Source organism: Crotalus tigris, unplaced genomic scaffold, assembly GCF_016545835.1.
Source record: "Crotalus tigris isolate CLP2741 ecotype Arizona unplaced genomic scaffold, ASM1654583v1 scf7180000018040.1558517, whole genome shotgun sequence".
Lineage (NCBI taxonomy): Eukaryota > Metazoa > Chordata > Lepidosauria > Squamata > Viperidae > Crotalus > Crotalus tigris.
In genome coordinates this window covers 1,038,816-1,066,579 of record NW_024096790.1, presented here as the reverse complement: position 1 = coordinate 1,066,579, position 27,764 = coordinate 1,038,816, and the positions used below count along the sequence as shown (strand labels likewise).

General features: G+C 38.7%; 1 protein-coding gene across 2 annotated transcripts in view; it reads right to left on the bottom strand.

The window, feature by feature from the left end:
• SLC24A4 (solute carrier family 24 member 4) overlaps positions 1–11,061 on the bottom strand; it is a 123,207-nt gene extending 112,146 nt beyond the window's left edge. For both annotated transcript variants that reach the window (XM_039346979.1, XM_039346980.1), the window contains exons 1-2: positions 10,065–11,061; positions 415–522 (exon numbers count right to left, since the gene is read on the bottom strand). In XM_039346979.1, coding sequence (XP_039202913.1) covers positions 415–522; positions 10,065–10,212 — 256 coding nt within the window. In that variant the 5' untranslated portion in view covers positions 10,213–11,061. The remainder of the gene's footprint in view (positions 1–414; positions 523–10,064) is intronic.
• Between the last annotated feature and the right edge of the window lie 16,703 nt (positions 11,062–27,764).

The following is a 27,764-nucleotide window of genomic DNA, read 5'->3' as shown; positions in this document are numbered from 1 at the left end:
TATGGAAGTTAATTTATAAGACTGTCAACACCAATAATACAAATATAACCACATGCTGAAATGTGTAGGTGTTTGTTTGGCTCTGTGCAACAAAACAAAAGGACGAAAAGAAAAGAGGTACCATTTCAAAGTAATCAACTTCCTCAGTATATACGTGATAAAACCATAACAAGCAATAGAGAAGAATCTCCCTGCAATTCACCATGAAGATTTTAGCATATTTTGTGTCCCTGAAAATGTACTTTTTCTCCCGGCTGTGTAATCCTTCCATTTCTCTGCCAGTTCTCCCTCACCAATTTAGGCACTTATTAAACCATCTTCCTGCCTGGCACAGTCTTCCAATTCTAACACACTGCTGCTTATTGCCACAATAAGATAGAAGTGAACAGTATCTTAAAGCTCTTCATTTCTTACCTGGCTCTGTGCAGTTCTTTTTGTGTGACTCATTATGTGACGCCATCAATTTTCTATTTCTCCATAATTCTGACAGAACACTTTGGTTTTCAACAGCTGACTCTTGTCCTGCACAAAGATAGACACTTATTTGTAAGGGCAAAAAGGACTTTGGGTTATCCATATATATATATAATTCTTTCCATTAAAAAACCATTAGACTAAAATGGAAGTTGCCTCCTACTGAATCAAACTATTAATACATCTATCACCATGAATTCTCCACCTTATTAGCTGGAAAGGAGTATCCGATAATTTTTTGACACATATAAATTATATATGGACTGATACATAATAGAAAAATATCCAAGACAAGAGGAGGAATGGGAAGATGATAAAGAAGAAAGACAAAAAGTGCTATACTGGTTACAGTATTGACTTCAGAAATCAGGATGTGCAATGGACATTTTTGTGTGACCTTGAACTAACAGAATATAGAATATTCTTTATTGGCCAAGTGTCATAGGACACACAAGGAATTTGTCTCTGGTACATAAACTCTCAGTATACACACAAGTAATAAAGTGATAAATCATAAGATACAAAACCATCTCATAGAGTTGTGAAAAAGTAAGATATGGCCATTAATACTAATAATATGCAGAAAGTTCCATCCTGATCATGTGAGTGATCAACACAGCTCAGTTAATCACTTAACTGTGATGAGCAAGAATACAACATGGTAGATAAGCATGGGACTATCTATGGAGGGACATGCAGGCATAGAATCATAGAATCACAGAATCACAGGATTTTTAACCTCTTGCTCAGGGTGGGAATTTAACAGACAAATGGCTGTTCAACCTTTGATTGAAAATCTGGAGGCTAAAATATATAAGGAACGGTTGTTGGAATTGAGTATGTCTAGTTTAATGAAGATAAGGATGAGGGGTGACATGATAGCAGTGTTCCAATATCTCAGGGGTAGCCACAAAGAAGAGGGAGTCAAGATATTCTCCAAAGCATCTGAAGGCAGGACAAGAAGCAATGGATGGAAACTAATCAAACAGAGAAGCAATCTAGAACTAAGGATAATTTTCCTAACAGTTAGAACAATCAGTGGAACAACTTGCCTCCAGAAATTGTGAATGCTCCAACACTGGAAGTTTTAAAGACGAGATTGGACAACCATTTGTCTGAAATGGTATAGGGTTCCTGCCTAAGCAGTGGGTTGGACTAGAAGACCTCCAAGGTCCCTTCCAAGTGTGTTGTTCTATTCTATTCTGTTCTGCTCTGCTCTGCTCTGCTCCGCTCCGCTCCATTCCATTCCATTCTATTCTATTCTAACCTCCAGTGATGAAACAACCACAACTCCAAGATACAGGCTGTTCCACTGTTCAACAGGTTTCACAGACAGGAGATTCCTCCTTAGTTTGAGTTTGTATCTTTTTTTTTGTAAAGCTTCCACCCATTGGTTCTTGTCTTACCTTCAAGCACTAAGAAGAATAAAATCACAGCCTTGTCCTTGGAATATTCCTCCATGTTTTGGAAGACCACTCCAATGCCACCCCTTAGTCTTCTTTTCTTTAGGCTAAATGCAGCCACTTTCTTTAACTGTTGTTTATAGGATACAGCTTCCAAAGCCCTTACCATCTTTATTGCTACTCTTCATATTCTTTCTAGTTCTTCAGCTTTCTTTTTGTATTATAGCAAGCAAACCTGGATACAACCCAAGTAGTCTTCTTTTATTGACAGAAATTGAGACTAGGAACTTCATCACTAAGTGATGTGATCATAAGATATGATGTCATTTGATCATGCTGACTTACAATGGCAGTCGCGTGATTACCATTTGCGACCTCCTGCCAGTTTCCTCATTGATTTTGTTTGTCATAAGGCAGCAGCCATAGTTGTAAAGGGCAATCACATAACCATGGGACGCTTCAATGTCATCATTGCAAGTGGTCACCAAGTGTCCAAATCATGATCATGTGACAATGAAGAAACTGCAACAGCCATGAATATGAGGAATCATCCTAAATAAACCTCTTCAGGGCCACAATTTTGAATAGTTGCTGAATGAGTGAACATTAAGCAAGAACTAGATTACTTGTATTGCAGATATGATCTGATTAGTATGGGGTAAAACTGCCTCATGTTTAATCTGTGGTCTATACATCCAGCTCCTTCTTCAAATACTATTGCGAAAACAGGTACCATTTACCTTGTACGTGTGCATCTGATTTTTCCTATCTAAATGCAGAACTCCACAGTTTTTTGGGATGATGTTCAAGACTACTGATATCTTTTTGAACCTTGAGCCGGTCTTCTGAGGTATTAGTAATCCCAGCCTAATTTGTGTCATTGCAAATTTGATTAATATTCTTCTACTCCCTCATCTAAATCATTTATACAAATGTTGAAGAACACTTAGAAGCATTCCAAAAAATATCAGGTATATAATCCTCAATGATAGTTCCCAGGGCAAACAAATTGGCGGAAAATAAGAATAATAATAACAAAAATAAAAGAATTTAAGAAATGGGAGGAAAATGAACATTTGCTTCACTATTCTCCTTCAGTTCAACAGCCAGGCCGTACAAAAGTAATAAAACAATGTACACAAGACTTGTACTGTTCTCAGTTAATAGATGGTTACTTCAAGAATCTCTTTCAAGTGTACTATGCAGAGACAATTTCAAATAAGCCTTTATTCTAAAGATACCCAGTAGGAACCTGCCATTTAAATTCCCACAGAAATGCTAGCTTTAGAAGCAGAGTAATATAGGCCCCCTGGGCTCATTCATACAGCTCAGGCTTAAAAAATAAAATGGGAAAAGTTCATGAAGTGGGCTTAATACCTTGCAACTTAGCAATCTTACAGTTATATAACTGAAAACGCAAAAGGTAAAAAAATAAATGTAATGCAATGTATTTATAATGGAATCAAATATAAGAATAGAATAATAGAATAGAATAGAATAGAATAGAATAGAATAACTTTATTGTCACTTTGAATGTACACTTATCAGCATACATTAAAATGAAATTTCATTGCACTCAGCTCTTAAAGGGTCACCACCTCCGATATACACTACATAAATATGACATACATACATACATACAAACATACATAATTATGCATATACCCACATATATTACACGACACAGAGAAACAGCAGTCTAGTTTGGATTATGTATACATGTGCATGGTGTGAAAAACGAATCTTGTGAGTTAACCAGATGGATGGGATAGGGAACAAAGCTATTAAAGAATTGGGTAGTCCTGCTAGAAATACTTCAAAACCTCCTCCCAGAGGGGAGCAACAGAAACAGACCATATAGTGGGTGTGTGGGGTCTCTAACAATGCTTTCAGGTCTAAGCACATAGCGCTTATAAGCAGCATCCTGAATACCAGGAAACGAGCTTCCTATTATCTTCTCGGCTGTCCTTACCATTCTCTACATGGACTTTCCATCTGAGGCACTGCTGCCACCAAATCAGACAGTGATGCAGTTTGTTAAAATGCTTTCAATCGTGCCTCTGTAAAAAGTGGCCAGGACAGAAGGAGAGAGTTGTGCTCTCCTCATCTGATGCAGGAAATGAAGATGCTGGTTTGTACACTTCACTAAGGATGACGTGTGGAGAGACCAATTCAGATTGTTTGTTATCTGCACCCCCAGATACTTAATACTGTTGACCATCTCTACAGCTGAATCCTTGATACTGAGTGGAGTATTTCTTTCTGAAATCTACAATGATCTCCTTTCTTTTATCAACATTTAGAACCTGGTTACTTTTATTGCAAAGTCCACCAGAGCCTTCACCTCTTCCTTATAAGCATCTTCACTGTCATCCCAGATACGACCCACCACTGCCATGTCGTCTGCATACTTCACAATATGATTCATAGGAGATTTGGCACAGCAGTCGTGGGTCATCAAGGTGAACAGTAGAGGGCTCAGGACACAGCCCTGTGGAGAACCTGTATTTAAGGAGATGGAATTGGAAACTTTCCATAGAATCCATATCATTAAAGAGTTTTGTAGGAATTAACTATATTTTTATTTCCACAAATAAAACATGGCATGGAAATGCAAACATTGCAAGGATTTTATTAGACATATGAGTGGAGGACTACACACTTCTGTTCATCATCTGACCAGTAACTTCTAAAACAACTTTTCCTTCTCTACAGGATTTTCCCATGGTCTGTAAAGAGTTGGTTGGAACGAGCCATTAGGAACCATTGGCTTATCAATATGGATGTCTATGCATATGCATCCACATTAAATGAAACTGACAGGGCACCATTCAAAGTTGGTTACATGCACAAAAATACTCACTTTTTTTTAAAAAAAAGGTGATGATAGAATATATGTATATCTTTTCTTGTACACTAATTTAGAATCCATGCTGAATTCAAAGGTTTCTCTAAAAAGGATTTTATGCTTTAAAATTTGAGGCATGCTGAATGCTTATATAGTTTTGACCAGCTTTCCCCAGGAACCTCTACTAGGTACAATTCATACTTTTCTATCTTGAATTACTATAGCCCTGCTCATTGGGGATAGTAAATCTTACAGTCTAACACATCTGGGACACATCACATTGGGAAAAGCAAATAAATTGCCAATGTTTACATGACATTGCTGGCCAAGTGAGCGACCTCAACTACTGGTAGCCTCATCTTGTGTGCTGGTAAAGCACAATCTCTGGTGACCTAGTCAGTTGGGAGCAACCATTTTATAAATTCTCCCAGGATCTGGCCAAGGAGATTGAGTGGCTGCCATTTCTTTTGTATTGCTTTGTTTTTAATCAGAGCAATAAAAAAAATCCACAGTGGTCCGGAGCATACAGAGCCAGAGAGATGACCATGAAGAAAGACTCCAGAGACTGTTGAGAAGTACCAGGTGCAAATAAAACATGTGTTAAATCCAGAAAGGTAAGAGAGCATTACAAAATGACTCAGTGTAGCCCCCCCACTTGCCTTCCAGACTCCTTCATATAAGAGGGAAGGAAGGGAAGATACAAGCAGACTTGCAAGATTCTTTACTACATAATGGCTTATCTCAGTACAGTTCTAGTCTACCAGTAATCTATTTTTTGACATCGTCCATCTTCAAGGACTGATGTGTTATTTTTTTTTCTAGTCCAAAATTGGTGGGACACAGCCAACCCCTTTATTTTATTCTTTTGTTTTACCCCATGCATGCTGTGGAAAAGTAAAAAAAAATAAGACAATGACGGGCAGCTAATTCCTATAAAAGTCCCCTTTTCATAGAACTATCTAGGAGTTGGACTCAGGTGGGGCAATTGATCCCTTGAGCTAAGATCAAACCCTTCTAGATCACATCTGATATGCTGATCCTCAGTATATGACAGTATGGGTTGTGGGAACAAGGCCGGTATGGCTTTTTTACATTCTTCTTTCCCCTTAACAACTTCTTCATACAGTATGTAAGAGGGTAGCAATATGTCACTAAGACTGAAATTAAAAATTGATTACTAAAACATCAGGAGAGGGGTATAGAATCCCAGCATCTATAAAAAAGAAAGAAAGAAAGAAAGAAAGAAAGAAAGAAAGAAAGAAAGAAAGAAAGAAAGAAAGAAAGAAAGAAAGAAAGAGGGAGGGAGGGAGGGAGGGAGGGAGGGAGGGAGGGAAGGAAGGAAGGAAGGAAGGAAGGAAGGAAGGAAGGAAGGAAGGAAGGAAGGAAGGAAGGAAGGAAGGTTGGTCCTCACAAATATTAATAAAGTTCACAGTAGGTGAATCTAAATTATGTAATGCAGTCATATTTATATTTAAATCCTCCGCTGTACTCCTACGGCTTTCTTTTATATGGAGAAAATTTCAGCGTCAATATCTCTTAAGTCCAGTGAAAATAACCAAGTAATCAGATAATGATGGGGTGGTCAACTTCATTGAAACGTGGGATCATTCTTCGTCTTTGTGCCTTGACTAAATGTATCCATTTTGTCCTTTAACACCAAACAAGGGGGGGGGGGGACAGCCTGATTTGACTGGGCTCAGTATTTGAAGGTATGAAATGTTGCCTCGTGTTTTTGCAAGGATTAAAGCATCCATTTTACTGTTCATCTTACCCATAATGCAAAAAAAAGTTGAAAATTTTAGGCTTTACCCACCTCAGGAGGGCTACAGAGGGTACAAATCAAACAATGGCATAAGGCCCGGTTTTATTTGAGGGACAGTCTGTCTCCCAATTCAATCTGGCAGGGTTGGTGTGTTCCAGGTTCCTTCGATTAAACAATATCATATATCAGGATCCCAAAAGCACATCCTCTCTAGAGCAGCACCTCCCCATCTGGAATGTGATTCCCGAGATCTGGATAGCTCCCATTCTGCTATTCTCTGGAAGAGCATAAAGACTTGACTGTTCAGCCAGGTCTTTGGCAAGGGACAGGGAGACCACCTTTTATCTTTATCTTTTAGCCTTTTATTGATTGCTGTGAGCTGCCCAGAGTTGCTCACAGCACACATATTTAACAAATTAGTATTTACACAACTGTGTGAATTCACAGCTTCCAGTTCTTTAGCTGGTATTGAACTGGTGTTGAACTGCCAAAAAAGCTAACACAGTCCTAGGCTGCATTAAAAGAGGGATAGGATCAAGATCACGTGAAGTGTTAACATTGCTTTATAATACTTTGATAAGACCACAGTTGGAATACTGCATCTCGTTTTGGTCGCCATGATGTAAAAACAAATGTTGAGACTCTAGAAAGAGGGCAGAGAAGATCAACAAAGATGATTAGGGAACTGGAGGCTTAAACATATACAGAACGGTTGCCAGAATTGGGTATGTCTAATTTAATGAAAAGAAGTTCTAGGGATAACATGATAGCAGATATCCAATATCTAAAGGGCTGCCACAAAGACGAGGGGGTCAACCTATTCTTCAAAGCACCTGAAAGCAGAACAAGAAGCAATGGATGGAAACTAATCAAGGAGAAAATCAACTTAGAAACAAAGAGAAATTTCCTGACAGTTACAACAATTAATCAGTGGAATGGCTTGCCTTCAGAAGATGTGGGTACTCCATCACTGGATGGAGATTAGTCTGAAATGGTACAGGGTTTCCTGCCTGAGCAGGAGTTTGTACTAGAAGACTTCCAAGGTCCCTTCCAACTCTGTTATTCTATTCTATTCTGTTCTGTTAAATCTGTCATACACATCATGTTCTTCCCAAGAACCTAGGATGCCGTAATGTATCAGCAGAGTATATGTGCAGTTTCAAACAGTGTGGCTTTTGTAATTGTCAGATGGAAATTTGGCTAATGTAGATTTTCTAAATGCCATCCAAGAGTTTTTGGAATGGCACCCGGTATGCTGATAATAATAACTATCAATAATATTATTTATGTGAGGCCACACTCCATTGCAATATAGCGTGGAAGATCTTTTCCTGATAACCTGGCAAAATGTCTAGACATTACCAACAAACTGTTCATTTTCTTCAGTCTTAAAACCATCACTTCTCTAGTAAAGGCCTGATAAGAAGAGAAGCAGGGTGGCATTTAAGTTATACCACTGAGAACTGAGTAGTGAATGATGCTTTCCAAAGAGAATGGGATTCGTGGAATTGGTTGATGTGCTTAATTCCTTTGTGAAAGGGCTTTGAGGTTCTTGTCTGATCTCATGCCTAAGAGATGGGAATGTTGCATTATCTCTAGCTCATCCTTGTATAACATAAACCAATACATCTTCACGGGGAAGCCAGTTTTCCTAAGTTTGACCAAGCATATTCCCTAGTAACTATGCACAGGACTGCAGTCTTAGCCTGCTCTGAGTGAGAGAAACCACAGAGAGTAATTTACATTATTCAGTAATTTACATTATTCATTATACACATACTACATTTGTTCCTAGGGCAGCTTTTGATACTGTATTTTTTTTTCCTTGCCTATTATTAGTGAAATGATAATGGGAACCCTGGCTTGTCCAAGATAAGAAAAACTGTTAGTCTCAGCTGTACAGGTCATTCGTTTAATAGCCACCTGGCAGCATGACAGTTGAACAAAGTAGTGTTTCCTACTTCTTATTAGAGTGAAACCACTGTACTTGCCAAATCTCTTATTTTTTCTAAAAAAGAAATTAGTTGTTCCATTTGGTGTGTCTTCTTAACAGCCTCTTTTAATTTAGAGGGTTGGCCAAAGTGCAGAGATATAACGTATCCCTAGAACATGACAGATCACCCTAGTTTCTGATCTCGTAGACTCGTTAAACTCCCTAGAAGAGACAGCAAAAGTCCATAGCTGATCATTTCTAAACATCAGATGGCAGCCCTACTTTCAACCTGCCCATTTTGGAAGATGTACAAAGTGAGCAGCATAGAAGAAACAGAAAACACAGGAGTGATGCAATTTCTGTTCACAAGCTTTATGTAACTCAGTTAGCAGGGAACTCTCCTAAAGGTGGGGATGGAGTGCATTAAATACAATCATCATCCTTTTACAGAAAACATCATCTTCCCTATTGAGAGCTCACTTAAAGGGACTGTTGGCTTTCTTGTACAATATATGAAGAAATGGGACAGTCACCAAATAACTACCTCTAATAGCACGCAACATTATACCACAGATACTTCTTTTCCTCTGCTCTTTCTCTGATTTCCTAATCAGTATTAATTCAATTCATTAATGTTTATTATGCAATCATGAAAATCACTCCATAGCGACTTGGAAAAATGTGATTTAATTATTAAATATCTCCAGTTTGATTCTTAGATTCACTTTGGTTTAGACGTTGTATTCTAAAATGAATACATATTAATGTGTCTTTTCTAGGAATTAATGTGTTTTTTTCTAGGAAGTGGTATTACAGACTGGTAACTGTTAAAACAAAACTACAGTTTTGAGATGTCTGCTTAACAATAATGAATCCCTTATGTATCGGTGCCCATAGAGATCAAATGATACCCCCCCCCCCAATTCTTGCCTAAAATGTAATACACAGCTCTGTACTGTAGATCAAGGAGCAGGACACATCCTTTCAATAAGTAACACTGTAACTCTGAAAATACTTATTTAGGAAAATATCAGAAACTCAATGTTTTCAAAATAAACGTGAGGATCCCAAGGACTGGCTAGAACATTGCTACTTTACTGACAATAGCTCAAGCACCAAAATAAAATAATATAAAACAATAAGGAAGCACTTATTTTACACAGATAATTTATGAAAGCGCTAGACACAAGGCGGTCACTTGCACATTATTCAAATGGATTACACAAACGTATTGGGCATGGCCATCTTATGACGGCTGCTCTAAACTTTCGGAGGCCACAACAGGTGAAACCTCTTGCTTGTATGTTTCCCAGAGAGTACCTCACTGAACACCCGACATGGGAAAGATGCCATTGGATGCAGTTCCCGCATCCTCAGACATTCAGACATCCGGAACTGTTCCCGGCTGAATTAAATAATAAAAATCACTGTTACCCGGGCAGATCGACAAGGATGCCATACAAGAGACAGAGATGCCCTATTTATACCACGTTATCCGTTTCTCCCAGCTTCCCTCTTCCCTCGGCATGGGAATATGTGTGCAATCCACCTGCATACCCTGTAGGTCATTTCACGCAAACATACACACACACACACACACACACACACACACACACACACACACACAGAGGGCCACCCACCTACCTAGCTTGGCCATGCACCAAACAAAAAAGAGGATCGTGCAGACGAAGCCCAGCTGTTGCAGCAGCATCTCCCGCCTCTTGCGAACTTTCCTCAGTTTGGAGAGCGGAGGCTTCGAAGGAGGGACTCTCGGCGGGACCTCCAGCCCCATGGCGAGCCGGGGCGGCTGAGGATAGGTCCTCGGTTGGGGGAGCGGAGGCTGTGGGCGAGAGGGAGGCGAGGCAGCTCCTCGCGGCTTGGCCGGACGGGGCTCACTAGGAGGGAATCCCCGCGGCGGGTTTCATAATCGCGACCAAGGACTACAAGCACATCCGAGAAAGGCAGGGAATCCCGCGAGAGGGGACCGGCAGCCGCGGCCAAAGCCTCCTGGCGGCGGGGGCGAGTTTATCCGCCCGCGATCGCCGCTCGGGCCGAGCCCCCCTCAGCCTCACCGCCACCGGGTAGGGCGAGTGATCAGCCGCGCCCCTGCAGGCGGAGGGAAAAGCCGAGCCCACAATCCCCGCCGGCCACAGAGAAGCAGCTGGAGAGGCGGCATCCGAGGGCGCCGAGCTCCGGCAACGGAACAGGCTCCGAGCGCGCCTGGGCGCCTGAGGGAAAGCGAGCGAAGCGGGAGGTTAAGGCGGCGGCAGCAGCGGGGGGAGCCCGGCTCCGCTCAGCAGCATCCCACTGGAAAGTTTCAGATCCCCTTCCCGTTCCTCTTCCCGCCGTTGCCGGAGGCGGCGAAGGCGGCGGAATCCGTGACCCTCCTCTGCCTCATCGCTGGCGGCGGCGGCGGCGGCGACGGCGGCAGCAGCAGCAGCAGCAGCAGCAGCAGCATCTCCCCTGCCTGGCTCGAGTCGGACGCTGAAGTGCCCCGTCCGCCCTCGCCGCGCCTGCCTTTGCTCGGCCGTTCCCGTTGCAGGCAGCGGAGCAAAATCCCTTCGCGCCGCTCTCCTGCGTGGAATTGCTCCGGCGCAACCTCCGTCCGCCCTTCGGTCCCCGGGCAACTTTCCCAACCGAGCACCTGAGTCCTCCCCCACCCCGCCGGCAATACGCATGCGCCTCTCTCTGCCACCCCTCCCACCCCACCCACCCCACCCCCACCCCAAACCTCCGGGGGCCGTATCTCCTTGATTATCACACTGTATGATCCATGTGGTTTTTCCCGCGGTGGCCAAGCGGAGGGATGGTGATTAACTGGCCAAATTAATCTTTTCCCCTAAATAGCGCAGGCATTATCCCTTCTACGTTTTAGCGCCAGGCAGGGCTCTGCATGCGCTGATGAAGCGTGCAAGAGCATGTGCTGGTGAGGCAGCTCCGGAGTCCTATTCAGAATCCCGCGCAGACGACTTTTCTAAGTGGCATTTTTCCATCCAAGCCAAAAGAACGGGAGTCAGGATTGTACTCAGAAATGGTCAAAGACGTTGCCTTATCTCTGGAACGGTGACAGTTTTTCAGACAAATTTGCAGATAATAGACATAATAAAAGTAAAGCCAAGAAGGGATAAGAATCGGATGAAGTTGCTGGAGAAAACGACATGGAATTGAAACATAGTTAAAATTTAATTGATGTGTTCTTTAATGATTAGGAGCACTGATTCCTAGTATAATCCATTTCCTGCTTTGCTATATATATATATATATATGACCCAGGCTGAACATGCTATTGGCTGAAAGAATGCCACAGAAATCATAGCAAATTTAATTTTAATAGTTCAGGAATGCAATAAACTTTCACAAAAAATATACTGTAGTCATTAGAAGCCATGCTATAAAAATATTAAAAACTTGACTGCCTTGATACTAATGTTTATCATTTACAAGGTATATTAAATCCAATATAGAATTTAACAAACTTGTACAAGGTTTTTTCTGACACCAAGTTTTAAAAAAAACACCTGCCATAAGGAAGACTGACATTATTCTTGCTTGGGTGAAAACTCTAAATGGCTAATCAAAGTTTTGTTGTTCAGTGCTAGATGTAGCAAATTATTTAATAAAGATAACAAAACTGAAATAATTTGATATTACTAACTGCAAGATAAGATGCTTCCCCAGTCCTGCAGATTTATAAAGCCGAGCTGCTTTAGAGTTCAAGTTTGAATCCAGACCCAGGTTGTGGGACTGGTTTTAGCAATTAGTTAAAGACATTTTGTATATGCTCGCTGCCATTTCATTTTTCCTGAGCTGAATTCTGGCATTGAAAACGGATTCTGAAACTGACCTTTGGCTCTTAATCAGCATTGTTTTTATGGAGAGAATAGCCCCAGTGTTAGTCCATTTAGTAGCTTAAGATGATGCCAGCGTGGTGATATATTTTTGCTGTATCCTTTTGGATGCATTTGAAGAAGCATTACCCAGATGCAAGCTTTTAAGTGCATGAGCACATTAACTAGGGCATCTCAGAATGCCTGTGCCAGGAAGTAATACCTACCATCAGCCTATCCTTGGGTGAAAATCTGACCTTATTCAATCTGAGTGGATTAATAAAACCATATGTAAAAGATTAATAAAGAATTAATGTGTTTTAAGTATTTCAAGGGGTCTTTTCTACATAACTTTAGCAAGACTGTTAGAAGAAAAGTACCTCTAATTGCTTCAGCACCTTTTTATACTAGTATATTGGTATTAAAAGGCATAAATATGATGAGCAGTTGTAGCTCTCAAAAGCTTATCTCTTTTCGTACTGCCAGTATGTTTTAGTCTGAAAAGATGCTATTAAGAGCCCCTTTTGTTTTCCAGTAGTTATTGAAGAACCTGAAGCTCTCTAGAAACAATCTCCATCTAAAATTACAATATGAACAAAATCAATGATCAGATGCTTAGTTTGAATAAACAGGTCATAGGTTTGAAGAACCTTCATGCCACAGAACCATTTTGTTCAGCCCCAGCCTTTTAAGCAGAATACATCCTCAAGAGATATGGCTTTGACACCTGATTGTGTGCCAAATGAACTCTAAGGCCTGACTGAAACATGTTGATATCCATTTTGCTTAATGTAAAAATATCTGCAATAAGCTGCTTTGCAATATCCAAATAATGCCGTGCTCAAGCATCCTGGCTGAAATCAATTATTCCCTGCACCAAATAGAGAAAGCAGAATGATGGACCACAGTGCACTCTTGAATAAGAGAAACTGTCAGAAATCCTGGGGCTGGGGAGAAGTAGGTTCCCTGCCATATTGGCTGGCTCTCTTTCTTGTTAGTTGTTTCATTTAAATATTGAAAGCCCTAAATATTGAGGAACAGATGGCTTTACATTTCACCTTTCTCAGAAATGTTTGAGCCATGTCACCATGGAAACTCGGATGAGGCAGAAAAGCCTGAAAGCTCCGTATTCCACATGAAAATACCTAGAGGTGCTCTGGACTAACATCAGCTGGGAAATAAATTATTATGTAATTGTGCTGTCCATTATTTTATTTTTGTCACATAAAACTTCTCTATGAATCAGTTGCTCAGAATATAAAAATGTATTCAACATAAGAGATTGTATTGTTCCTGAGGGATGAAGTACAACAACACAACCTACATAGATTTTACTTGCGCATTCTCGGATAAAAGGAACATATTTCCATACTTCTTTTTGTCAGTCTGCAGGAATTTGAAGGCAAGTTTTCCATAACAGCTGGAGAATAAGAAAGCCTGGTTCCATGAGAAATTATCTTGATTTTGGTTTGATGTTTTAGAGCAGGGCTTTTCAACCAGTGGTATGGATACCACCTGTGGTACATTGGCACCTGGCAGGTGGTACGTGACCATCCTAGAAAAGTGGTAGTGGGGGAAGGGAATGAGCTGAACTGGTGACAGCACCGCACAAGCCTGAGAGAGAGATGGCTGGAGCTGCAGGGCTGTCAGGGCTCAGTGGAAGCGCCAGGATCAGCGCCAGGCTCCAGCTGGAAAGTGGCACTGATCCTGGCACTTTTGAGCCCTGAAGAAGCGCCGATCGGCTGGAATGTTGCAGCATCTCCAGGGTCTTGTGATTTACATTCAGATGCTTGGCACCTGATTCATATTTATAACGGTCACAATGTCCCAGAGTCATGTGAAGTGACCAAAACCTGCTGCAACCACCCAGCAGATGGGGGGAATAAAAACCAAACACCCTCCCACCCCACCCCCGCTGCCAATCCTCAACAGAAATGCTCACAACAATGAAAACCTTGGACAGGAGGAAGAGTGCGGCCAGGCGGGCAGGCAGGTGTCTTGCTCGGCTGTGGCTTGGGGGGCACTTTTTTTCCGTGCCATTGTAACTTTGAACAGTCACTAAGCGAACAGTTGTAAGTCGAGGACTACCTGTACTTTATCACTTTTTTCCCTTTTTTTTTTTGGTCATCAAGTTTTTGATACCTTGCTAGGCAACTGGTGGTACTCAGATGTTGCCATATTCTAAAAATGGTACAATGGGTGAAAAGGTTGAAAAGCCCTGTTTTAGAGCACAGTTGGAAATTCAGAAAGCAAGACTACAAAAAGACAATAATACACTGAATGTATTCACACATCACACTAAGTTAATGATGGCTTTTACAATGGTTTGTCAAATAACTCCCTATGATTGGGTTCATACATTGTATTTAGCTGTAAATCTTAGTTTACAAATTGCAAGTAGCTGGGTCATATACAGCCCAAAAAACAAAATAAAATAGAACCACAAAACCAAACCCATGGCATAAGTTGATTTAGGACCTTAAGCATTAAATTCCAGAGGGGGAAAAAGAGGATACATTTGCTTTGTGTATGGATTTTGATAATTTCTATTACTATATTAGTAGATCTAAATAAGCTAAACTCAGGATCACATTTGAGAGAAGGATCAGCTCTCTAAATTGTTTGAAATGTATATTGTTTATTTAAGCAATATGTGTGGGTGCATAGCTGTGCTCATCAACAAAATATTGTAGAATTCTACATGTTATGAAATGCCAAAATAGGAGCAGGATGTTAACATCAAGATGTACTTCAAGGTATTTTAACAGAGTTAACATAAACTAATCACATTTCTGGGTTTATATCATTCTCCCTAAAGAAGCTGCTTTCTACTTATCTCCCATATTACAGTGTATACATTATTATATTATATAAAATTTAGGAAGGAAAGAAGGCCTGCTTAGTTACATCTAAGCAGCATGCAATTTTCTGTGAGAACTTTGAACATGTGCTGAAATGCAAGATCTGTACTGATTTCCGGATAATTTTGCCCTTGCTTTTCTTCCATATAATTACCCTTTTCCCAACAATCTTTCTTTTTATACACTTAAAGAATTGTGTGAATAAAGGTATTAAAACCTTTCTTTCATTGCTACACAATTCCTCCTATTTTGTTTGTTACTTCTGGGTTTTGAATAACAAGATCCAAAGTATCCACCTTTCCATTTTTTTTTTCTCCGTCTTGAGCTGAAGGATAGACAGGTTTTGGTAGAAGAATCCCGTAGTTAGATAGACAGGTTAAAGCTCCTAAGATGTGTCCAGGGATTCAACCTGACTGATCGCAGCCCATCATAATTACATTTTACTTGAGCATCCTTGGATAAAAGGGACGCTTCAATTATCCTAATTTTCATGAAAATTACTTCATGAAAATTACAACACACATTCAAATGCGTGTCCAGAGGCAGTTTCTTAATAGTTTATTATGAAAGCCACTTTGGTCTTTTCCTCTTTATAATGTTAGAGGGCCTGAAAGGAACCCAGTTTTTAGAGAGAAAAACGCACATAGCAAATAAACAGGAAGATCAAATAGGAACTTGGCAAGGAAGATGAAAGAATAGAGGAGGAATCACCTGAGGCTCTCATCAGCTAGCAGCCAAATTTGTCCAAATGTTTTAACTGTATCTGTATAATATTCTCAGCAACAATTTACAGAACAGAATAACAGAGTTGGAAGGGACCTTGGAGGTCTTCTAGTCCAATCCCCTGCTCAGGCAGGAAACCCTATATCATTTCAGACAAATGGTTGTCCAATCTCTTCTCAAAAACTTCTGGAGGCAAGTTGTTCCACTGATTAATTGTTCTAACTGTCAGGAAATTTCTCATTACTTCTAGATTGCTTCTCTCCATCCAGTGCTTCTTGTCCTGCCTTCAGGTGCTTTGGGGTTTTCTTGCCTTCTTCCAGGTTTGAGTTTCTTGAGATGGCTTTGTTTACCTTGTGCTTGCTATTTGAATTAACAGCAAACATAGCTGTCCCAAGTTCTCACATTCCCACCAGCATCATTCTCAGGGACACAGAAGCTGCTATGTAAAGTTTGTAGTCACTTGCATTTTTAAAATTGTTGCTGCTGTGGTGCCTAAATACCACCTATAGATCTCATCAAAATAAAGGAATGCAAACACTAACCTGGAAATGCTTAAATGTTACTTTTTATTTATTAGAACCCCCACTGGCTCTGTCCAGTTGCTGGGTGGTTTGCATAACACATATTTTCTCAAATTCTAAGAACTAAGAACTGACCAATTTCTTGCTCTTAATATTTCAAGTGTTTAAGTATGAAAAGTATATTTGTTCAAATTAGGTTAACCTGAGAAACTGTATTGCAGATCTTTTCAGTGTAGGGAACTTCTGCACTGATTTGCCTAGTGACATACCTGAGAATCAAAACAGGTACTATATAACATGCTTACATAGGACAACACATATATTTACACAAACCAAAAAACTAGCATTAATGGGTCTTTGATGTAGCTTTAATTAATGGAGCATTAATGAATTCATTTATCACAAATGAATATTGTTTGTTCTGCCCACTATCCATAGTACACTTCACAGTGGTTTGCACAAAGATGAAAAAGCAGTTTCTCCTTGCTGAAGGAGCTATCTCATAATAAGAATATTATTATTATTATTATTATTATTATATTAATATTTTTGTTGCTATTATTATAGTTAGTTGCATAGTTAGCCAGATGTTTAGACTGGATTCAACATTTTTATCCACCTATCAAATACTTCTCAAAGATCTGAGATAGACAGATGTTTTGTTTGATGGTGTTACAGATATTGTAACAATAATAATATTTTTTTAAAGGAATGTCCCTGATGCACTTTACAAATCTTCTGAATTGTGAAATATAGTTTATTCTTCTTGGTTTGGATGGTTGCAATTGCATTAAAGAATGAGCTGGTCCCAGGCAGAAGGCCTAGCACCTGTATCCCTATCAGTTACTTTGCTATTACCTAAGTGGTTGCACAGCAAAATGCCCAATGGGAGTTGAAATTCTTGTCTAAAGAAGGCAGGGAAAGAGGCTCTGAGTTTTTTCCTCTCTCTCAGGTTCCAATTAATGCAATTCATTAACATGGTAGACATTTTCCATACATCTATTCTCATCCTTTCATTACTCTGTGGTATCTGTCATCCATCTTACCCAATTATAGTGTATGTAGTGTAGCTACAGTATAGTTAGTTGTTACTTAACAGTAATTACAATAGGCAACTTTGTTGCTAAGATTTACTGTTGTAAAGTGCAACATCACATGACTGCACCAATAGCAGTTCAGGCAGTTCCAATTGTAGTCATTAAGTAAATCACACACGGTTGTTAAGTGTAATATTACATGGCCACAACTTGCAACTTTCTGCTGACTTCCTCATTGACTTTGCTTGTTGGAAGCTGGCAGTGAAAATCACCAGGTGATAAAATGACAGTAGGATGTTGCAGCCTTCATAATTGTGTGCTGGTTGCCAAATGCCCAAATCACAAACACATCACCATAGGGACATTTCAATGGCTTCAACTTTGAGGACCAGCTGTAAGTTTCCTCATTCAACATCATCCTAACTTTGAAAGCCCATTGAATGAATGGTTACTAAGCAAGGATTACCTGTAATATGTATATGGAATTCCACTTCATCACCTCTTCAAAGGACCACTGGTCTTACTAAGAAAATATGCCTAGCTGAAGCACTATAAAACTGACAAATATTAGATATTATAACTGTTAGATACACATGGCTAAAAATCGCATATATATATAATATAATTATTATTTTAAAAAGTGAACATTTAAGGGATCTTGTTAATTGTGTAAACCAGTACAGATCTATTAATGTGGGAAGTGGGCATGGTAGAATAGGAGCAAACGTAAAGTGGTCAGTTCAATCAATCAGGGATGTCTTTATGAAAATAAGTTGCTCTCAGCTTGTGTAAATCTGTGTATCTCCATGTAAAATAGGAACCTTTCAGCTCAAAGCAGTAATATTACTCTTGTCTTTCTAATGTCCACCCTTCATTTACAGGGCCTGCACTGGAGAGCTTCCTCTCTTCATGGAGGCTTTTCATGTGTATTGAGGACTTTGGATTCTCAGTCCCGGAAGGGCTTTCATGAGAGGTAAGGCAATCGTTATTGCACTCTAAACTGCCTATCCCCCATGCTTCTCCCAACTATTTCTTAAGCCAACTTCAGAACATCCAATCTGGATTTCAATGGGTGGCATCAAGGCTGGGCTGGTACTTGGACAATGACAGTTACAAGATCTGAATGGTTTATCCCCTGATTTTTATTCTTCCATTCCATGAAGACTGGTCTCCTAATGACTGCCTTTTTCTTTCAGGGATTCTTTCCTGTTCATTAGTCCATGTGCTTTTCCTTTTCTTTCCCATGTGTTTGTACATGTGATGCCCCCACATCATCTCCTATGACCTGACACAAAGCCTTCCTTTTTTCTCTCTCTTTTCCCCTTATGGTAGCATCTAAGCTCCAATGTTCTAATAATCAGAGAAATAGGGAACAGCTGTTACTTCATGCCTAAAGTCCATGGAAACTTTATAGCAAGGAAAAACTGATAGTTCAGCTTCACTGAAATTATGTTCTCAATGACTTAAGATGACTTGAGTCAGAAAACAACAGCTTTTAAGGGAAGCTGGAAAACAACCCTAGCCTTTAACTTTAAAAGACAATTAGTCATTTCTAAAAGGGTCTGTTCTTTAATTTCAAATTAATTTCCTTCTACTGGATTTAAAGGAGGAGGGAAGGATATCATGGCCTGCCTCCAGACAGGTCATATGCTTAGATTCACTTTGTGCTAAAATTCATGACTAATCAGATGGACAGGAGCAGTTCCTCTTCTGCAATATACAGACTTCTGCCTTGCAAAATTGGAAGGGCATTCTTCCACTACGGTTCCTTTGAGGTTCATGACTAGGGAGTTATTTGAATCCAGGCCTATCGACTCTAATTAATCACTCTAATTCTGCCTTCCTCTGTCTGAGTACACTTCTGAGATGTGGATTTCAAGTCACAGAATGCTCTAATCCCAATCACACTGAGAATTTTGAAAACTGAAATCTCTATGTGTATGTGTACTTGTGTACATCTATGTGTGCAGAAGGGAGTGCCTCAAATACAGCATAAAAGTTTATGCAGTGATAAGAGATCAAATGGCATGCAAAACTGGGATGCCTACTTTTATAGGCAATTAATTTGAATCAGCAATCATTAATGCATTATATTCATTTTAATTTAATAAAATAAAAATTTAATTTTATGACTTGGTTCTAACCAGAGCCAGAACTATCTTGCTTTGCAGGAGTCTCTAGAATTAGTTTCAGTTTGACTTGGTGTTCCTAGCCAAAAAAGTAGAGAAACTGGGTGTACAGGATTTTTATGTCAGTTCATTTCCCTTTTCCAATTAATCTTTATTTGGGCAGAAGGGAATCTCATTGTAAATGCAGGGCCTTTGAGATAAAATGCAGTGCCTGTGGTTCTAGCAAACTTCTATCCACGCTGAAAATAATTGTCATAATATCGTATCAATTGACCCATAGCTTTTTTAGATGATAAATCTTTCTACATAAACCTTTTATGTAAATGAATAAACTTGCACAGGTTGGCAAGTTTTATTTTCCCCATTTTTCAGCTTCCTTTTGAAAATGCACTCAGAACTGAAATGGAGAAAGAAAGACTCAAGGGAGACATTTCCAACATGAACTTCAGCCTCAGAGGGAGCGACATTGATATCCAGGTAAACTGCCTCTCCTTTATATAGCAGTCGGCTAATTAGCACAGAGCCTGCTGTTTCACCAAAGGAGCTTTAGGCACATCCATTGATGTGTACAGACAAACAAGCACCTAGAGAGGAAGAGAGCTATTTTGTGTGGTTTTTTTTCCCCCAGCTCAACAACAGTTCCAAATGGTAAAGGATTTTAGAAAAATAAAAATGTGGGGGTAAACCAAAACATCTGCAGGTCTTCCTTTAACTGTAATGTGTGATGCAAAAATTCAATCATGCCTTGACTGATTTTTTTAAAAAATCATTGATGTTGTAAGGGCTTATACCTATTGAAATTTCTTCATGGCACTGTATACTTGAGGGACTGTCTCATCCCACTGGGATTGGCCTGTACCTCTTGTGCCAGCAGAGGAGGGATGCTGTGGGTCCCATCAGCCTGAGTATTCGGGCTGGCAGGGTCCATATGGAGGGCCTTCTCTGCTGTTGCTCCTGACATCTTGAAGATCTTGCCCCTTCCATGTGAGGTTGGCCCCAACCCTCCTATCTTTTCATAAGGGCCTAAAGACATGTCTATGTCAGTCGGCTTGGGGCCCCAGTGGGGGATCAGTGCAATGGAGGTGGTTGATTGAATAATAAAAGGGTAGAGAGTAGAGTATTATAGCTTTAGTTTGGCAAGATTTTATGCATTAGGTGTAAGGAAATAAAGGATTGAACTATACTGGATTTCCCTATTGTATTTGAGTTTAGGTCTGACATATGACCTCTGCTGAACAGCTGAAAAACCAAGGACTGGACCTAGTGGATAGGAGACTACTAGGAAATTCTAGAGCTTAGATCTCAAAAACAAAATTAAAAAGTCTTCAAAGAAGGCAAAAGCAAACTGCTTTATTACTGTTGTCAAGGCAGGTGCCTCAATGTATCCACAGTGTCACTGGGCATAGAGATCAACTCAAAAGAGTCTTCACGTTTTAAAAAAAAATGGGAAAAAATGTAATGAAAAGAAAAAAAATGCACCAATAATTATATAGTAAAAGAAGCAAAAGCATTATAATGATTAAATTAAAAAAGGAAGAAAAAGGAACTAATAAGACAAAAGAAAAAGATCTATACAATATTAATATAAAATTTATTCAATCATTAAACCTGCCATTAAATCTAGACTATATAAAAACACATTGTTTGATTTTTTTCATTTTTAAAATATACAGATGTTTCAAAAAGATATCTTGAATATGTTCTTTTTTTAATAAAAGTTTTATTAATTTTTTAAAATTAAAGTCTTTAGTGCTTAGTAAACAACATGTTTTCTGGGTTCAGATATTTAACATTAACTTCTTCAATATAAACCTGTTCAATACTACACAATCCAGTATTTTTTCCCTGATCCTCCTTTGTTCTCCATATTTTTTCCATTTTCCATTCATTGCATCATTACAATTTTTGGTACTGTTAATGTATACAGTGTTACAGTAGATATAAGCATCTTCATCGTATTTTACTAATCTCATACAAATAACAATAATGTCAATTCATAACTCAATGATGTCAATTCATTAATCAATGTCCTGTTTTTCGTGTTCTTGTTAAAGTTTGATTTCCCACCAGGATTTGAAATGTCTTTATCAGTTATGATTTTCTCAGTATTAATTACATTTATATAGCTGAAAGTTTTATTCAAATCAATCCTCCTATTATCTTCATATTTCCCATATCAAAAAAAGAGAAAAAATGCTATCTTAATTCTAAACCATATCTTGCATTATAAAGATCTAATTATATCTAAGGGTCTTCTGTTCTTTTAATTTTATTCAAAAAATATTTAAGCATATAATGTCCCCTCTAAAAGATCTAATTTTCTGTTTTTTAAATCTGATTCTTGCTTTCTTTGTTTGCCTAGTAGCTTTCCAAGCCCAGGCAATTAGATTGCCCAAGAATTTTCTTTCCATTTTTGTAAAAATTGCTTGGCATGAGGAAGACAATTTAGATAGGGTATTTGGGGGGGGGGGAATTCCGCCCATTTATATTCCTTAAACAAATCCCAGTTCCTTTCTCCCTCCATTTCTTTTTTTAATCCCTGTCTCCCAAGTTGTGACATTTCCCTTAACAGCTCTATATTTTAAAAAACTTTTTCCTTGCCATCAGTTATATTTTGCAGACCTGAGGATAAAAGGTCTTTTGCATTTCGTTGGTATAGCTAAGTCTTGCAGTATTTTGTTTGTATATAGTCTATATACACTATATAGTATTTCCCTTCTTTTATCTCTTCCATCTCTAAAACCATTTCCTCTGTTTCGACTTCTGATTTCTGGATTGTTTGTTCATATTCGTTATCTGGGAGCTTTCTAGCTGTAAATTTAATTTGGAGATTTTCTTGTTTATATTGTCTAAATTGTTTTTAGTCTCTGTATGATTTCTTTTTATGTCCTCTTTGCATTCAACAATTGTTTGGTGAATTAGTTGTAGCATAGAATATATTTCTTTCTGAAAGATGTTTGTTTTTTTCTTGAGGCATTTTTCCTGGAGATTAGTTTTCTGGTCTTGAAATGTGTCCTTTATAATCCAATAGATTCCAAAGTATAGGTTCAGTTCTGAAAACAATATTTTATAGTAATCCTTTGTCTCAATTATCCCCAAAATTGTCAATCAGGCAAGATTGTAATCCACAATGTTCAAAATGTTCAACCTCTCTGAAAACAGCTCAAAAGTCTCTCCCAGCCTGGCATAGTCCAAAGTCAATTTTTCTTTCTCTCCCACTAGCCCTTAAAGTTAAAATTCCAACCTCACTAGGTATTTATAATCCAAGAAGGTCAGGATGATAAGTATGCCAAAATATTTTCTTTTATTGCCAGCTGTTCTCCCAAGGTAGGAATCACCAAGCAAAGCAAATTATGGTGCTATACACAAATCCACTATGAGATGTCATTCAAAGTCCATTTTCCACTCTTAAAACAAAGGATTGAATTCTTGTATTTCGCCTCAATGTTTTTTTCCAAAGAGAAAATCTTAACAGTTATCTCAGTTTTCAAATTTATTGAAACTGTAGCTTTATGTTACTTCCACTTCAATATTGTGTGTTTCTGTCCCCCATAAAATTAAAATGCCACTTCCATTTACATTTGGAGGTTTTTAGCTTCTTGGGAGCCTTTCCCATGAAATTCAGTTGTAAAATAAAAAAGAAAGGATCAATATTCTCGCCCAGTTTCAAACATGCTGTTTACAATGTCTTAAGTAGTGCTTTTTTTCTCCTTCGGTTGTCAGGCTAATGGCCGGCCACAGGAATGTAGACAATCTTTCCCCTGCCATTTGGAGGGCTTTCCTTGGTTCAAATGGAAAGACTGCCATCTCTCCATGATCGACAAGGCACCCCTCCTCTTCATCACCTCTTTGGGGCAATTTTAGGTCCTTTTCAGGGTCCCCAGCAGGGCAAAATCGAACGCGGAAGTCAGAGCCCTGCCTTCTTGCATCCCTTTCCACCACAACGCAAACTGGAAGTTCATATCTTGAATATGTTCTTAAACATCAACAAAATAAGGTTTTTTTTCCCTCATGTATATAAAATTATTTTCTGTGCCAAGCCTCAGACTCAAGAAGGATACTGTATTGTTAGGGGTCCTCAGAGACTCCACTTACACACATATTTTTTCACAACTTGTATTCAATCCAAAATGTCTGTCAGTAGTATTTAGCAAGTCACATATTTTTAAAAATTTCATGAAATAGAAATTATTTTTCTAAGATATGCACATTTCATACCTTAGAAATCATAGTTCAAAAGTCAAGTTGCAACGTTTTGTCTCTGCCTTATTTTTTATGTATCTGCCCCAGCAAACAATATGTCCAGTTCTTCTAAGAGATATGGCCAAGAGGGACCTCTAGCCTCCACATGTCATTCTTTTCACCAGCTGTTATGTGACTTCTGACAGTCACTGCATGGTTCATATCCAAAGAATCAATGAATGAACTCAGTCAGTCCACATAGTATTTGTGGGTTAATAATGTGTTTATATTATAGCAGCATAATCCCTATGTGTATCTAACCTAGGAACTATGTAGAGAAATGCAGGTTGATCTCCATTATTTTTGGTTCTAGCAATGAATGTAAAGTTCTTTAAAAAGTTTGCATGGGTTTCAGACTTCAAGCTTTGATATGCTTCATCACCTTTTAAAATGCTAATTATGAGGCCTAAAATTTGAGGCAACAAAACTATCAATTTCTGCTGCTCACTCCAGAAACATGTTAGCTATTATCTTGCAAAATGTGTCACATGCTTCCTGAATGGCAATTCTAGTTTAATAACCCTTGCCACCTCACTCCTTCACCCAGTGAAAGGAGCTCTTATTTCCACAGTGTTTTCTATTCATTTTAGGTAAGCTGCTTCTAACCCTTTTTTCTTGTGGAGGTATGAAAAACTTCACATTCATGCACATCAAGTTGTTTGCTTTATCCATTGTTCTAGAATAACATCTGCTTTATGCCTGTTGTTACAATGTTTAATAAATTCAACCACTTGAATCATGAAGCTGCCAGTTACTTTTTTCCTTCTCTGTACCTTTAGACCTCCTTTGACTATTTTTTTTTCACAGATCATTCAAGTGGGTCAAGATGCCATTTTTCATATTATATTTTGTGTCAGAATATTTTAAGTCACTGCTTATATGACCTAACAGTCCTAACAGTTGATCTTGCAGGAATAATGGGAACTCTTGTGAAATGATATGCCTAGGAAAAGTTCTGACCATATTCCCACACTGAGCTGATCATGTTGAAACCTCATGGTCATGAAAGACTGCAGATGGTTAGCTCTGACCAAACAGGACTGGGCACTTGATAAGGGAAATAATTTTGCAGAAAAGGTTTTGAGGAAATGGTGATGTTGTTCTAGCGTCAATTATTTATTTATTGCATTAGGCATTGCTTGCATGGATATCACCTCTAGTAAAACGTCTCCCCAGCTCATTAGAGATTGCTTCAGAAATCAATTAGTGGGATTATCAGACATCTTAAAAACCAAGAGAATGTATTTGAATGTGGTAGCAAGCAAGGTAACAACAGGCTGTGATTATACGGTCAATTGGCAATTGAGAATAAAAGATTTCAATGAGATTTTTTTGCTTATTAAAAAATTTAAGAAAAGCAATTGAATGGGAAAATGAAATAATGTATTAAGTAACTGTGTGGGGCTTCAATTGCCCAGGGCTTGGGTACTCTTCTAAAAGTAGTGAGGCTTTTTTCTTATCTCTGCCAATGCGTTAAATCTATAGCTGTGGGCTGTTCTCTGAGTGCCCCTTTCTCTGAAGTTACTGCTGACTAAGGAACAGTCAGTTTCATTAGAAGCATAAAACAGTGGGAAAGTCATAGGGGGTGTAATTAGCACTTAAAAAGTTCTTTTACATTGCTTGCAATTTTCTGGTGTTCCTCTCTTCCCTGGAAAGGACATCTTTGATTGCAATACACCAGCTTCAGAATGCTCCCTCCTCATCAAATGCAAATATTTCATAACCTTCCTTGTATGTCCAATCACACTTGGCCAATAAAGAATTCTATTCTATTCTGGTGCCAGATCAAAAAGACATTTTCAGGCATTGAAGAAATGTGAGCAGGTTTGGCTTTATGATTTTGTAGAATTTGAGAGAGTCTCAAAAGCCACTTAGTCCAGTTCATTGCCACCAATAGAAATCATTGTTGTAGTATCTCTGGGAAGGAGTCATCCAGTTTCTGTTAAAGCCCTTTTATAGTCTACAACTTTTCAAGATAATCCATTCTAACGTCAAATTGCTTGTTTTATCAGGACGTTCTTCCTAATGTTTAGTCAAAGGGCTTCTCTGCACAATGATTCAAGCAGTTTCAAGCTGGCTCTAGTCCTGCTTAATCGCATCGCGTGAAGTAAGTTCACTTGTAAAACTAAATCCGCTTTTTCCTGCCATAGGCTTCTTAGGGGAAAACTGTGATGATTCTGTGACAAAATATATCAGATGTCTATAAATGAAATAGCCCATCTTGCCAAAGGAATCTGGGGAAAAATCAGGAAAACGTTCTGCACAAGATTTAAGCAAATAACATGTTTACACTTGGAAAGCAGCTGCCTCAATACTTTCTAATACCACAAAAGATCCAAAAATATTTCTTATGAACACCTTAGAGATGCTAGAAGGGTCTAAAATGTTCCAGAATCTAATTCCTGGATCATAATGGTGAGTGTTAATACCCATGACAATATGCACAAGGTCACAAGATGATCCAGAAAAGACATGGTTTTTTTTTTTTAACTTTATTAAAAGCGTCTGTTGTCTGCAGTTGTAATTTTGGTGGGATTTTTGCCACCCCCATCAAGAAATAGAACACATGTGCCACAGCCAAAACTGGGAAGCCAATCAATTCCCTTCTTCATTTGAGAAAAGTAATCCTAAAGATGAACAGTTATTTAAGACAATATTGGCCTTTGATTCCTTGGATGAGAATTTTTATTTTGAGCCCCTTGACTCAAATGTAGATTCACAGTTGCTGCATTCTGTAAATGTGTTATAGCTGACACCAGTGCTCCTCAACCTTGGCAGCTTGAAGAGGTTGCTGGCTGGAGAATTCTGGGAGTTGAAGTTCACACCTCTTCAAGCTGCCAAGGTTGAGAAACATTGTGTTACAGCTTAAAACACCTGTCATTTTAGCCTTTCAGAAAACTGTAAAATCCTGCCTTTTCTCACAACTGGTGGGCTAGGCTGGGCGTGAGCTGAGAGGCTCTATGCTATGGCCTGGTGTCCAAGAAGAAAGGTGGTCTTGTTTTTTAATCTCTATTGTTTTTAATCTCTATTGTTATTGATTGTTTTAAGCTGCTTTGAATCATTATATAAGAAAGGTGGCCTTATAAGTTCATCAGTTATATGTACATACAAATATAAAACATGACCATGCACCTGCCAATAGAATTATATTATATTTCATGATCCTGTCTCATATTTCCAGTAACACATTTTTTCTGGCTCTTTCAAATTTGACTTTTTTTGTTGCCTATTAATAAAGTTCACATTTAAAAATCTCTTTTTGTCAACAAATAGGCAAGTTTCAGAAAAGGGAGAGAGACATGAGATCAGATAGCTGGTATAGGGTGGATAATGGAGAGAGCAAGAGAAAACAAGAAAACAACCTTTCTTCCACTGACTTTGTGTAGAACACATCAGAATGTGAAACATATAAAGGCTTATGGGCTATTGCACTGAGGAATCTTTGCAAGGAATAGAAACTACTGGAAGGAGTTAACTTGAAGGAGCAGAATGGTTTGGAATGAAAAAGAGATTGCATATTGCATATTGCCTCATCACTCTTCAACTTATATAAGAAGTAAATTATAAAAATGGCAAGATTCAAAAATCTGATAAAGTACCCAGAATTAAAACAGGTGGTCAAAATGATATTGGTCTGATTTTGTTAGCTAAAAGTAAAGAAGATGTGGAAAAGCATATTATGAAAGTAAAAATACAAACTGAAATATATGGGCATGATGTTAAGTATTAAGAAGGCGGACTAAGGTCATCTTGCAGGCTTAGTGAATCTATAGTGAAGCTCATTAGTAGAAATGAAGATGGCAGATAAACTACTGGAATGACTTTTGAAGTGCTATGAAAAGTATAAGTTCGGATGGTGAGTGTTTGTCCATATAGTCACCATGAGGTTTTAAAATGTACCTGTCTGTTTCATAGATTTATATTACACCTTTCATTTGGAAGCTCAAGGCATTGTATGTACTATCCCCTCCTTACATTTTCCCCATAATAATTGTGTGTAGTAG